Raw genomic sequence first — 15068 nt, 5'->3', positions numbered from 1 at the left:
TAGATACTGCTTGTCTTTAGGTATACCTCAAATGTGTATTGAAAATAGGCTTTCGTAAGAAACAGAACACTGTACTTCTTAGGCATATAAGGTAATTCAAAGCAAGTCCCCACTAATAACAGATTTGTTCATTTTTCTCAACCATGCCATAAGAAAAACCTAATTGCTTCCCCAGCATAAGCGCCACTCAGTGCAGTACTACTGGAGGACTAAAAAAAAGCCTTAGGAAGTAAAAGCAGTATGTTTCTACTAACACTAGTGGAATAAAATACTAAAGGTCAAAGACTTTACCATGAGAAGTTTAAAGATAAACCATTACAGTTTTTCCTGTTATTGAAGCTAAATAAATCAGTTAAATATATTATTCATTGTTAATTAATAGCTTGTTAAAGAATGGCAGCTGAAGAACTTTTAAAGCCAAATATGTCCCTTAAAGTATGAGCGAAGATCATGTCTCTGAGAGCTGATGGGTAGGACAGTTTTCTGCACAGATTTACCTTTATGAGAGCATATTCCAGCCTTTCCTCCACAGAGCTTTTACGCCACTCATCAGTCTGTACAACTTTCTTTCCTCCTTGGGCATGATTCTGAAAAAGACAGACATCCAGAGGAGCTTGCAAGCATAAAAACTATAATTATAGGCTTTACTTTTAGAAAAAGTGGGATAATTCCAAGTACTGACTCATAAAATAATTTTAGACTATTCAAAAGGTTTTTTATATACATGCAAATCACGTTGCAAACACCTGAGATATACTACAGGGCACTCACGGGGATCTACATCCCAAAGGGTACATACCTCAGTGAAAATGTAAACAAAATAAAGTTTTAAAAAAAATATTTAAAAAGAGAGAGCAGTTTGATAATTTTTACGCTCCTAAAAATGATGAAATGACTAATCCTAAGGGTTTCACTTTTGGGAACATAATTTAAATTGATTCCTGGCCCACACACTACACTTAATTTTAAAATTCTAATTAATTTGGCTCTAATTCAGTTTCTGCTGGAATAGGTTATGTTATTCCATATCACAGACGTGTTTTCAATCAGGCAGCCCACAAAATTACTGTTTGTCACGCACACAGACTGTCCCAAAACACCACATATTCTCTTTGTTTCACCCTCATGTTCCCCTTGGTTATGAACACAGAGGCCAAAAGGGCTTCACAGCGCAAGAAAGTTCACAAGCACCCACCCCAGGAAGGCTCATGGAAGAGCACCCTATCCATTAATTCAGCCATCACACTTCAGGCAAGTAATTTCTTTTCGTCTCTCAGTTATTGGACATAATCTGACATCTTTCAGGCCTTATGAACCTCATATACTTCTGAGTGCTCATCAGCAAGTTTTTAAAACCATGGATAGAATGGTTTTAATTGTATAAATTAAATATAATGGAATAAAACCATGGAAACAATATGTCATTCATAGGAACAGAAACCAGAACAAGTTTTCATTCATGTTTATATGAATGTTAGCTAACTTCACAGCTTCTTGTTGCCTAATTTTATTCCCCTCATACATCTAGTTTGTAAAAAGGGAATGAAAGGAGGAAAATGTTGCCTGGAGATGTTGTAAAGTCCTCATTCTAAGTTAAATTAAAAATCTGACTGGACATGTCCCTGGCTGGCCCTGATTTGAGCAGGAGGGTTGTACTAGATGACCTCCAGAGGTCCCTTTCCACTTCAGCCCTTCTGTGATTCATTGAAAAGGTACCAAGTGCTCCTCAACCTCTGGCCAGACACTTGAGCAAGGGAACCATTCCAACCTGAAAATAACATGAAGCTGCAGGGTCAGCATACAGGGACCACAGTGTCAAACACTGTATGCAGATCTTTAAAAACAGGATGATTATGCCAAATGCCAAGGATGAAAAACCCTGCCTTCAGAAGCACAACTCCCATTGTCATAAATGGGACAAAGTCCAGTTTAAGAATGTCTGAAGCTATATACTTTATGTAAATTTTTTTTTAATTTCAAACTTCAAATGAAGACTGATGCCTTAAATCTGTAAGGATTAAGTTCCTCTTTTTTGCAACCAGGTTATTTTACTCCCACAGTAAAACTACCACCACAAATAAAAGCAGAGATTCCAACAACAGCTTCCCAAACTTAGAGACCTGGGAGTCATCATCCACTTTCATTTCTACTTTTAAATTATTTTAAATTAATTATTTCTCCATTTAAATGCACATTCTACCTTCTCCAGAAACACTGCTTAAGGAAACCCTTTCTAATTCTCCTTTTTTTTCTTCCTCTTATGCAACCTTGAATACCCCAATGGTGCAACTCTGCTTCAACGGACAAGATCACTCTCAGGTGAACTGGTTAGACACTACGAGCACCATCTAAATAGCCTAAGTACAAGGGATAGAGAGAGTCTTCCTGTACTGGTTTTCAACATGCTGCCACTGCTACTATAAAGCGTGCACCACCATAGGGCAAACTACAAACCACATGAAGCTCTGCACAGAAATAATACCTCCAGGAGCTACAAAACAGACATGCAGACTTTCTTGTGCACTTCAATCTAAGAGCCACCTAACTCTGAGAGATTTTTTTGCTGTAACTTCCATTCAGAACAGGATTGCACCAGTTGTCTTTAGAAGGATAATCTGGAAACCTTCAGCTGTGGAATCTTTGTCTTTTATCACCACCATCATTACAACATCTCAAAAACACTAAACAGCTGATCCTCAATCTTGACATGTTACATGAACTGGAAATCTATGCCACAGCTACAAACCACAAGCAACTACTTCACCTTTTACCTATACTCCAAGGAAACCATTAACCACCAGAGAGAAAGGTTTACTCTGTCTCCCACAGTGCACTTCTCAATAAAGTTGCAGCATGAAGACTGGCTTGGTTGGGGTTGGCCTTTTCTGGTTTTTGTTTGGGTTTTTTTGTTGGTTTGTGAGGGTTTCCTTTGTTTGGGGGAAGTTTGTTTGGAATTTTTTGCTTCTTAATTTTTGGGGGTTTTGTTGTGGGGTTTTCTTTGTTTGTTTGTTTGTTTTTAAGAATGCCTATGCAGCTTGTTCTCCTGAAGCATTTGAAGAACTCTGGCACCGGATCTTCCATGGTACGTACGAAATTGGAGAGGTTTAATCTACCACACATTTCTTCTTATTCTACATTAATAGCTGAACCAGTTGTAGTATTGTTAGTAAATTCTAACACCCATTGTTATATTGACACATGCAGTTTATAGGCTGTTTTACCTATCATCTGCAGGGAGGTGTTGAAGCTCAGGTGCTAAACTAACTACTAGTCAAAGCTTAAAACTGAAAGTTACCTGAGCATAATGTAAAAGTTTCTCCGTTGCATCAGGATCTTTGTTCCAGATTAGATTCTCACACAGCTGTAGTAATTCCTTGTGGATATCATCATACACTGGCAGATTTCCAGCATTCACAATTCCCATGTCCATGCCATACTGAAGAAAAACAGAGAATCCCCCAGATAGGGCTGTCAGACATAGAACTGCACACCTGCCAAGTGCAAACACATGGAAGTCAAAAGCACATCATACCTTAATTGCGTGGTAAAGGAACACTCCATGCATTGCTTCTCGAATGGCATCCATTCCCCGAAAGGAGAAAGACAGATTGGAAAGACCTCCACTTATCCTGGCTCCTGGCAGTGTTTCCTATAGGAAATGCATACAGATTTTTAGAAAAGTACTTTCCAAAAAGGAAATCTAAGCAAAGCATTCAATTCATAAAACAGTTGGCTCCTGAGCTCAGTGCATTGGCTATGCATCCTTTCTGTATTCCCTGTTCCAGATTCTTCCAGTAGCTCAAATTCATAAAAAGCAATTCAAATCTTTGCAGAAAAAGATATAAGGAAAGGAGAGATCCAGCCCAGTTACGCATAAGCAGCTACCGTGGTTTCCATAGTCATAGGTGCTATTCTGAACACATCAGTCCTCCCACTGCAGCTTTCCGCATTTTCCCCATGCAGACCTACTTTTGGCTCTTCCTTTCCCCACTTCTGTGGAAACAGGAGCAGCCAGCCTGCCTGCATGCATGTCTCAGGAGCAGACTGCAGCTGAGCAGCTAAGCTCGAGGGTGCAGCCCCACTTCCAGGAGCCCTGTGGTGACACAACAGCCTGCTCAAACCCCAGATTGCTACCTCAGAGCACCTCCTGACCTATCAAAGTGTCTTGTGAAACCCAACAGTGCAGTTTCCCTGGCTCTATTTAGGTGATGCTCTTTGCTGCTGTACTTCCTTACACACACTTTAGCTAAGTAAAAAGCCAGATTACTGCACAAATCCCTTTCACAGAAAGAGGAATTTTATTAAAAAAGGCAGCTTTTCACAGCTTCAAAAGAGCTCCTTCAAAGAGCAAGCACACGAATGTGATTCTTACCTCATTAATTAAAGTGGTATATTTACAGAAGAGAAAGTGGATTGAAATATATTCATAGAACTATTTGAAGTTGTTTTACTGGAAATACAGCTATATTGGGGAATGGTTGCACTTCAGCAGAATAAGCTAAGCTTATTCTTACTAAGCTGAAATGTGTAAAATTTTGCAGCAGTGTTTTGCTGTTCTTTTTGAGGGGAGTGTTTTTCTCTTTTATGGGGGTTTGGGTTTTTAAGTAATGTTAGCAACCTATTTCAACTTAAAATAAGCTTACAACTCACTTTTATGGTTTTAGTAGCGTTGATAAAATTTATGGCATAAAGGTTATGTTCTTCCATTCCAGTTCCTATGGTTAAAATATTAGGGTCGAATATTATATCATTTGGATTGAAGTGCACTTTTTCCACAAGGAGATGATAAGCTCTGGAACAGATTGCAATCTTGGTTTCTGTTTCTGTTGCCTAGTGAAGAAAGAGAATTCTGACATGAAACTTGTAGACTACACAAAAAATAAACTCTCGAGGAATCATTTACAGCTCCAGTGACTCAAGACTTAGAATCTGTACATCGCAAATATTAGAAAAGGATTATATATATGACTTTACTATTAAAAATATCACCACCCTGTACCTAGAGTTTTGAGTCAACTCATAAAAAACAACCTCATTGCTTAACGTTTCATCATCCTATGCAAAGCTTAATATGTGGTTTTGACATAATTAAATTAATTCACAAGGATTCCACTCTCATGCAAAACACAGTTTCTGAACTAAAAATATCTTTTATGAAGGAAGGAAGAATTCAGCATGGCTGAATAGCAAGCTACATGCTCTTGTGTTAGCAGAGCTACACTTAAACAGTTACTGGACTCCTTAAACCTGTGAACAGCAAAGAAATTGCTACAAATCAGGTTCAAAAGTATTGCTAAGGTTATATAGACCTTTTTGAATCAACTGTGTCAATGAAACAAAACAACTTTGTCTTGTACAAGAATAAGGAAGCCTCACACTCCAGAAAAAATACATCTCCTTTAAAGCAACACTCACCTGCCCCACTTCATCAAAAGCCATAACAACCACAGCTGCTCCATATAATTTAATTTTCCTTGCTTTCTCCAAAAAGTCGTCTTCACCTTCCTTCAGGCTGATGCTATTTACAATGCATTTCCCTTGGCAACACTTCAAACCCGCTTCGATCACTGAAAAATTTGAGGAGTCAATGCACAATGGCACCTGTAAATAACAGAGAAGCAAGCCAGGAGAATATATGCAAGTTATGAATTACAGTTCTATGTGCTCTTTACCCATTTGGACATAAAAATCCCATCACACTAATCAGCATTTACGAATAAGAGTTTCCATATATTTCTACATTCACTTTAAATGCAAAGCTCAGAGCAAATTTACCCTAAGAGCTTCCACGGTGACTCAATCACATATCATATCGAGATCTCTACTTCTCCCTGTATTATCTTGTGTTTCTGATTTAGATTCTCATTTTTAGAGAATGCACGTTGCAGAACTACCTTTTAAAACCATGCTATATCCATAGCAACTTTAAGTTTTGTGAAAAGCAATGCTGTTATGCACTGCAAATATACAGATTATGGCTCATTGCTGCAAAACAAACCTGGCTTTTCTAATCAGTGAGAAGGACTAGCATATACTTATCTGAAAACATACAATGTTAAAGCCTCTGTTTCACCCAAAGGCCTTCCCTATTACAGCACCTTTTCCTCTTGGGGAACAACCACATCTGCTTATTAAGCACCTAAACCGGTTACTAAATAAAAGACTATCAACATCTTCTGAAAGGCAATTTACAACTCAGTAAAATGTTCTTTATTGTGACCCAATTACAACCTTTGCAATATCCGGTTCTGAAGAAATCAAGTTACAAAATCTGGTCATTGCAGCAGGGCCATCCAGCATCCCATCATCCATATTGATGTCTAGAATCTGGGCCCCCATCTCAACTTGCATTTTGGCTACACCCAGGGCTTCCTAAAGAATAAAGTCAAAAACCAAAACAACAGTCAGTAGAAGAAAATCCCAGTTATTCTCAGGATAAGATTTCACTTCCCCAAACTAAGCATGCAGTCAAAAATTTAAAAATTTGTAAGAAATCCCATAATAAAATAAGGAAGTGGTCTCTGATGTACAACAATACATAACAGCTGTTGATATGGGACAACTTATAACTAATTTTTTCACAAAACGTGACACCAGAGACCTTTAGGTGCTGGTAGTGTCACTGCCTGTAGACGGTTGGTTATACGCGTAATTGAATGGTTTAGGATTTGCATGGTAACAAGGACTTCTGACAGCACAAGATTACAGGAAAACAGTCTCTGTGATGGTATGAAATAAGGGTCTTGCATCACAAGCTCTGTTTCTTTTATAACACAGGATACTTAACTTTTCGAGACTGACATTTCTTCCAGCTGCAGAATAATCACAAGTGTTAAGAAAGAAAACTAAAGGTTTTCATCCAGCCTACATAATCATCTGAACACTCATGTCTGCTCACTTTCTCTTTTTTGTCATTCTGCAGAGTCCCTAACAACCTGGTTTAAATCACTCTTTATTTAACAGGACTGCTCCACGACTGCTACGAGCTTAAGAGTCAGAGTCCCTAAAAAACAAAGTAAGGCTTTAATTTTGATTGCATCAACTGTAACATCAGAGCATACTCTGGGGCAGAATCTCAGCTCTCAAGAGAAGTTATTCTACTATTTGTTTGAATGTTACAGTAACAATTTACACTAATGAAGACTGAGCCCTTCAGTCTCTTCATTTCTGCCCTGCAGCAGTTTCAAGAAAACAATTAATTTCCAAGCATCTTTTTCTACACCAACTCTCATGTAGCATGCAACCAAAATATATAACAATTAGATGCAACCATAACGCTGACCGGGATTTGAGAAGGGAGGGAAAGAGAGTGAGGGCTACACAGTGCCACAGTGTATCCCAAAACAAATGTACCTCCTGTGTTGAAAGAGGGGATTACACCCACTTTCTTTATTCCCTTCTCTGTAACTCAACCAACAGATGCAGTACAGACCAGGACATTTTCTAAAACCTCATCAGCTGTATAACTTAATTAAAAATGGAAAGTCATTTCCGGTAATACTTGTCAAAAAAGTCCTTGTAAAACCCTTCTATAAGGAGCTGGTACGCAGAGAAACAGAACAGTGAGAAAACAAATTCTCTGTTTTCTTAATCTTGTAACTGGTGTAGAATAGTGCTTTGTGCCAATTAAACAAACAACTAATAATACAGTGCAATGGAGCAATGAAAAATCAGAGCATCAGCTATAAAGATTATTTTTAAAATGTATACTTCATAGTTGCCTGCCATGATGAGTTTAGCAAACTTCCGTGATCCCGCAACATTGCAGCGTTCGCCAATATTAACAAAGTTGGTGTATGGCCCAATCCTGAATGGCTCCAGACCTTAAAAAGATATTTTTGAACATATTTTTAAAAACAGAAAAGACCAAACTGTGTAAGAAAGACAAAATACCTTCTCTAAACTGTAAAATAGAGGTCTGTCTCTTCAAAAACAGTGATTTCTCCGCATGTCAGTGCTCTAATGAGTAACTCAAAGAAACTAGCTCCAACACATATGCCAAAGCTTTGTATCTTTCCTCAGTAACAGTCAGTAATATACCTGATCCACAAAAAAACAACAGCCAACTTGTCTGATATAAAAAAGCGAAGGTACGATTTTTGGACATCCGTATGCATATACATACACACGTTCTCTCAACTTTCAGCTACGTTGACTCTTCCACCATCAGAGAAGCAGCAGCCCACTGAAATGACTAACAAGGACAGCTCTTAACTATGTACCCAAGTTCAGAGAAACAAGGCAAGTTGGACCCTTGGGTAGCAGGCAATGCAGAGGCAAACAAACTCTACAGCAGAAGAAACTAAGCTAATGCATGACACAACAGGCCAACCATGATTTATTTTATTTGCGCTAAACTGATTTGACTTTGAGATTAAAATACCAGACCAAAATGAAGGCAGTGTTTTACTTCAGTGCATGGCTCAAAGGCTAAAAAGAAAGCCCTGACTGTGGAACATAGACATCTAGACTCTGCTAAAACAAAAGATGTTCTAGACCTAGATGTACTGCTGGAACAGAGTCCCAGTAAGACTGAATCAACATCTGAGGCAACACAGGGCAGCTCTCTCACAGTAGGTATACCAGGATCTTGACCCATCTCTGCCATTAACTGATCTCTCTGTGCTTGACCCTGCCACGTTGCAAAGTGAGGATAAAACTACTCACTTCATCATTACAAAGTGACTGAGACTTGCAGAGTAAATATGCTGGTCTGATTATAATAAAAAGATTTCAATAAAATGTTCCATTAGTCCTTTGGCCAAAATGGTAAGATTTAGATCTGATTACACATGCATAAGCTTGCTGGATTCAGGTAGAATCAGACATTCATAGTGTTGTTCTGGTCATCAGAAAACAGACAATAAATTAATAAACGAAACTTGTGTTAGTTATGAAACTCAAATAGTTACACTCTGCTTTACCTGACAGCAGCATGGATCCTTGAGAGAGAGAAGGTGGAACGCGAGGTTTACAGAATTTCACAGCTTCAGCAATTTTCCTGAGTTACAGAAAGAAAGTAAAGAGAAAAGTTTTCAACTAAAATTAAATCACTCCAGACAAGACTCAAACAGAACACACTAGACATATACGTATATTTGCAATTTAGTCCTGTAGCAGACAAGACTAATTAGCTATTTTTACTTTGTGAGGCCAAAGGCAAAAACATACTCCCAGAAGATCCTATCATAGCTATTTGCAGGGAATGTACAAGGCTGAAGGTTTTTCAAATACAGAGATACTATAACAATGGGACACTTGAAGGATATCAGAACCCCACTGATGACTTTTACCATATTCATGATTTGTTGAGCTGAGCAATTGCTTATGACTGCAGCAAACCAACTGAACAAGGGACAAACATTGTTTTGTACTGAAACAAGTTTCTCAGATGCCAGAATGACTCATGCTGTTCACATTCACTTTCTTTTCACTCCAGTCAAGAGTGACACACAGTGTCCTCTAAACGTTTACATGCCACTTCTTCTCAGTTTATATCAGGGTAAAAATGAATCACAAGGTCCCCTTTCTTTTCAAGCCTAAGTGAAAAAGGGAGGCTTTCCCACTGACTTATTTCCAATAAGAAAGGCATGAAATGCTCCTTCTGACTAGCCAGGACTAGCACCAGCTGTACAGCATTCCTAGATCTTCTGTTCAGGCATTCCCACAACACATTCACACAACTTCCTTTCTTCTAGCATCAAAGGGAACTTTAAGTTTCACCTTGTGGTTAAGATTGCCATAAAGAGAAAGAGCATATGGCACCAGAAAGCAGAGATGGGAAGTCTATTCTATCCAATAGTATAGAGGGAGAAGTAATTCCAACACAACTTTAGATGACAAAACCAGAGGTATAATCCTTGTTTGAACCATGCCTCTACTTGTTCTTCATGAACTATGAAAGCCAGCTTGTTTCCATTCCATATATTGCTGCTATTGGCATTGAAGTGATCCATCTTTTCAGGAAACCCTAAGACAAGTCCTGGAATACTGTTCCACAGGAACAACACTCAGTTTACTAAGTTGTAAGCTACACGGTAAGCCGTAGCCCATGAGGTACCTGATATGTGCTGGTGTAGTACCACAGCAACCTCCAACTATGTTGACCAAACCATCCAAAGCAAAAGTCTGTAAAAGGGAGGGGAAAGAGAATTTTGTTCCAAGTTAATAAAGGTATCTTTTCTAATATATATATATATATTTAAATATTTTTCTCCATCTGTTAAGCAATTCAGGGAGACCACAAGAAAAGCACTAAATTAAAAAAACAAAACAATCAGCACTATATCTTCTCTTTAGGATTTGTTTTGAGATGTGGATTCCCAAGGCTAACCAGCAATTTCAACACCCAATTTTAAGCAACCACATTTGAATCTGGCCTATTTTATACTGAAGCCCCAGATGAAAACTTGGATAAGTATCAAAAACTAGTCATACTGTATTATAAAAGGGCATTAACATGCAGCAAATACTGTGTTCTCACTGACACACTGCATCTCCAGACACAGTTCTGCCTGCACAGACCAAGTGGCATGTGGAAGGACACCCTGCACTGGAACACCACCAATATCAGTGGTTCCTGTATACACAACTCAGTAAAATCCTGCCAGGTTCATAAAAAACGCTCAGCTTTTTGAACAATTCCCAAATGTAAAAGCAACATTAGGAGTGCAATGAATAACATCCACAGATCAAGCTGCAGGAAAGCTTAGTGTAGGACATGAAATTAAGTAAGGTTTTCAGAGTCTCCTAAGTAGTTTAGTCCTAGTGTGATATCTCAAATCATTATCATTCAGCAAACTGTCTATAAATAATCCAACTGACATATATAGCCATCTGAAGAAAAAAACCCAAGCCACAATACTGTAACAAATATGCATAGAATATAAGCAAAAGTTCTTGCCTACTAGTATGTCATATATGACAAACTCACAAGAAGTATTTCATACCTTTATATGCTTGGCAGTCACTTCCGGAGTTTCATCATAACCACCAAAAGTATTGGGGAGACCTTGAAACACGATTTTTTTAGTATTACAATTTGTTTAAACCCCACAAGAACAGAATTAAATTCCATAAAAGGCACATTTAAAGTAGCTACAATTATAAGAGAACTAAAATGCCTCATCACCTTTGCAATCCTTACTCAACAGGTTATTAATTATTCAAGAAAGCATTCTGGGTTCATCGTCACAGAACTACCAACAGTTAATTTCAGCAGTTTAAAATATTCTTCCTCTCTTTTTTTAAAAGTAAAAACTTTTAAATTTAAAAACCTTTTCAAGCTACTTCAACTCTACTACTGCTAATGAGATGGAACAGGTTATTACATTTCATGTGCCTTTAAGTATAGGAACATGTGCACCAACACACCTGCGTTGGGGTAACAGATGATGTAGGCTGTGGTACATTTTCCCATTGTTTCAATGAATGGACGCATTTCAACTGCCCCTAAAGCACAATTTAAGCCAATACTGGAAAATAAATTTTCAAAAATTATGTTGAAGTAAAAACACCTTTTACACAAAAGACAGATGAATGTTATTGCTGGCAACTGCTAATGCCCACAATCATCTAAAACAAAACCAACCTGATATCCAATTTCTTTAATCATCATCATCAATACAGCAAGACTGTGCAAAAGGAGAAGCCTCAGGTGGAAGAAAAGCATGAGAGGGAAAGGGACTGGACTGAACTGAACTGGGAACAGTAAATCAAGATTTCATTTCAAAATCCAGGAGCAAAGTGGCAGCATTTTGACAGCAACTGCAGCAACACGATGGCTCTGTATTTTCTAGGTGAGAGAGAGAACAAGTGGAATGAGAAAGACAGATTGGAAAGAAGTCTTGTGCTACAGGAAAAAGTATGAAAAAAAGGTTGAAAAAGTAAGACCTGCTTCCAGCTGCTAACTCATCATTTTCTTTCAAAATTACACATAAATTATGTCAACCTTGGAAAAGACTAAGAGCCACCCTCAAGATGCCTCATGGCAGCACTAAGTCTGGGCAACTGAATCTGCTATATCTTAGTAACAGGACAGCACTACAGCAGAAGTATTTTTGAATGAATAAGCTTCTTAAACAATTTTACCTGTATTAAGAGATAAAACCACATTTTCTTCCATTCAATGACAGATACATAAATGAGACTTGCACTCAAAATGTCTCCATTTGTATCAAATAGAGAAATTTCTCTTTCAGAAAGTATGTAAGAGATCTTTTACATATGTTTCCTGATCTTTCTGTACCATTCTAGAAATCACCTTTTGGGCACAGCAAAAGTCCAAAGGTGTTCATAGTGCAGCTGGAAGATAAGGATGTAAAAAAAGTTTTCTCTTTTCCTGGAATAACAATCTCAGACAGGATGCAAGCTAACCCACTGAAACAGGAATGGGTAATAGCCACATCTGTCAAATAACTGAGCCACAAAGGCTGCCTTGGAGGTGGCAGATTTAATTAAGTGCCTATGTACCCACTTAGTTTCACAGAGGTAAAAAGCAATAAAGCTCTGAATGGGACTGGGAGCACAAAATTAGTTTTGACTTTTCCCGTGTTTCCAAGGAGTAGGCAGGGCCTTGGTAACTGCACAAGTAGCAACAATAAATGCTTGCAGCTGGATTCACCTGTTGAACAGAATGACAAATCCTTGAGATCTGAGGGGTTCACAGCAACATCCAAACCCAGGGCCTTGAATATCAGAGTCAGACCAAGATCAAATAATACACATACCCCTTCTTCCTATAGCTTAGGAGTAAGAGTTGTTGTTTTTCTTTGGGAGGGTTGTTATATATGTTTGGTTTTTTTTAAACAGCCAGCTCTACCTTCACAATGCTTTCTTTATTACATCACATACTGGCCTGAAAAACTTGAAAACAATGTTTTTATTCTCGTTTCCCAATTCGGTGTTTACATATATTTGAATCCATCATACAGATCCCCTGGATACAAACAGTATGCACAAGGAATACATAATTCATTACAGTAGTGAGGCTCTGGAATTTATTCTAAGTGGGGGCTCACCCCTCAAGCTTTTCAAAGCAAAGCAAGGTAAGAATGGTTAGCAAGACTGTCCTTATCATATGCAGACAAATGCAACGTATTTCCTACTGTTAAGTCATTCAATTTACAAGCTTCCAGCTCATACTCCCTCACACTAAAAACTGCCTGAATGATTACCCATTACAGAGGTTGCTGACAAGTATATCCATGAGAATGACACAATCTAAGCATTACCCCTCTCAAAACTGTAGCCCAGACATGCAAATTCATTCAGAAACAAGAAGTAGCTTCTGTGGCCAGTATCATCTCCCCACAGCATTCAACAACATCACGAAAGAAGACATTTGAGAAAAGCAAACTGTTAACTATGCCTTAAGAGCCAGCAGCCTTGAGCCAGATTGCTGGTATGCTATCACTGCTACCCTAGTGTAATAACCATCACACATTCATCTTAATCATCACCTCCCTCCCTTGCTCATTTCTTCACAGCACTCACACATTAATTCCTAATGCTGCAGGGTGCCCTTGGGACCACAACAAACCCACACTAGGGCCTGAAACTCAGTGTATGTCTCCTTAATGCTCCCACAGTAGAAACAATCATAGGATCTCAAATAACACATCTGAGCATTTTCCATGCCCCACATCTTTCAGCACTTAGAAAGCACAGTTCACGAGCATCTCAGCTACCACCTCTATCACCCAGACACAAGCTCACACAAGCTCACACTTTTTAGGGTGGACTCCAAAACAAACTGACTTAAAGATGTCACATCACCCTGAAGAGGGCATACAAAACCTGAATGGAAACATGTGAACACACATAACGTGATTCCTACGATACTATTAATCAGCTTTTTCAAAACCCTAAAGCCACTCTGTACCAATTTGGCCGCAGAGACAACATTGAATGCAAGCTGTTCTCACTAAAACCCTTCTGCCGCAGTGTTGTATATATATATTTATGCCTTTGCATAAATGAGAAACAGGCCCTAAGCATTCAGTCCCCTAAGATAGTTTTTATGAAGTATGCTTTAATAAATTCTTGATTTCTTCTCCAGTGCCCTTCTCTTGAGAAGCAAGACTTAGAGGAAGATTATTTGAGACAGACTTATGCCAAATATGGATCACTAGGCTGTGATGCTGAGAGGAGTCAACTACCACCCTGTTCCAAGAGCCTCCATATGTTACTTCTGGAACACCGTCTGGTCTGGGAAAGTGGAGCCTCAAGGGCAGTCAGGAAAGCTGTGAATGCAGTCTTCTGCTTTTGTATCACTGAGATGACAGATTGTGCAGTTTAGCTGGAATTTTGTTGTAACAACAAACAATGGCTCATCACAATGTGCGTGGTGTACACTACTAACAGTGATCCTAGACAGAATATTCTAGGAAAAAAAAAAAATCTATTTCCTGCGGAAGTTTTTGTGTGAAGAACCAACCTGAGAGTAAAAATGGTAAAGAGGGAAGAGGGAAGAAGGTGGTAGAACAGGATATAGAAACACAGAACAATAGGGAAACAGGGAACAGTATTCAAATGGACATGCAAAACTTTGTACAATGACCAAATCTGCCACATAATCCATTTGCACAGACCTTAATCTCATACTAATTTCAACTTTTCTGCCTGAACAGAAAAGAACGCAAGTAAATGGAGGCATCAGGAACTCTCAAAATAACTATGCACATCCTTGAGAAAAACACTCAGAGCACATTTTGTAAGAGTTCAGTAAAAAGAACACTGCAACGATATCTTAACGATTTTCTCTTTCAAGACACCCAGAAACATTCCCAGCTGGCACTGCTTCCTTTTAAGAAAGAGATTTAAGCCCTGCCTGTACCAGGGATTGTAGAAGATAGCAAACTACAGTTTCAGACTTTGACTTAATTGCGATTTCAGTGTAAAAACAAAACCCCAGATTATCTAAAGCAACGAGCTAAAAATTCAGCAGTCTTTGGAAACATAATTTCTGCTGAGGGAATGACAGCAGAACATGTTAGCAATGCATATGAGTAAATATGATCAGAGGTGGTGTAGCTTCCATTTAGCCACAAGCAGGGGGTTAAAATAGA

At 38.5% G+C, this 15068-nt stretch overlaps 1 protein-coding gene across 2 annotated transcripts in view; it reads right to left on the bottom strand.

Moving 5' to 3' along the window:
• Positions 1 to 12225, bottom strand: part of MTR (5-methyltetrahydrofolate-homocysteine methyltransferase) — a 32857-nt gene extending 20632 nt beyond the window's left edge. Inside the window, exons 1-12 of one of the 2 annotated variants that reach the window (XM_027900101.1) lie at positions 11591 to 12225; positions 11374 to 11474; positions 10950 to 11011; positions 10061 to 10128; positions 8925 to 9001; positions 7711 to 7823; positions 6232 to 6372; positions 5416 to 5601; positions 4651 to 4830; positions 3533 to 3649; positions 3296 to 3436; positions 498 to 587 (exon numbers count right to left, since the gene is read on the bottom strand). In XM_027900101.1, coding sequence (XP_027755902.1) covers positions 498 to 587; positions 3296 to 3436; positions 3533 to 3649; positions 4651 to 4830; positions 5416 to 5601; positions 6232 to 6372; positions 7711 to 7823; positions 8925 to 9001; positions 10061 to 10128; positions 10950 to 11011; positions 11374 to 11440 — 1242 coding nt within the window. In that variant the 5' untranslated portion in view covers positions 11441 to 11474; positions 11591 to 12225. Of the gene's footprint in view, positions 1 to 497; positions 588 to 3295; positions 3437 to 3532; positions 3650 to 4650; positions 4831 to 5415; positions 5602 to 6231; positions 6373 to 7710; positions 7824 to 8924; positions 9002 to 10060; positions 10129 to 10949; positions 11012 to 11373; positions 11475 to 11590 lie in introns of those variants that run through there. The other variant, XM_027900102.1, reaches the window with a different exon arrangement.
• Positions 12226 to 15068: the final 2843 nt, after the last annotated feature.

Source organism: Empidonax traillii, unplaced genomic scaffold, assembly GCF_003031625.1.
Source record: "Empidonax traillii isolate 1590-97213 ecotype Southwest subspecies unplaced genomic scaffold, ASM303162v1 scaffold707:size593822, whole genome shotgun sequence".
Taxonomy (NCBI): Eukaryota; Metazoa; Chordata; class Aves; order Passeriformes; family Tyrannidae; genus Empidonax; species Empidonax traillii.
The sequence above is the reverse complement of the archived record's forward strand: the minus strand, read 5'-3'. Positions and strand labels throughout refer to the sequence as shown.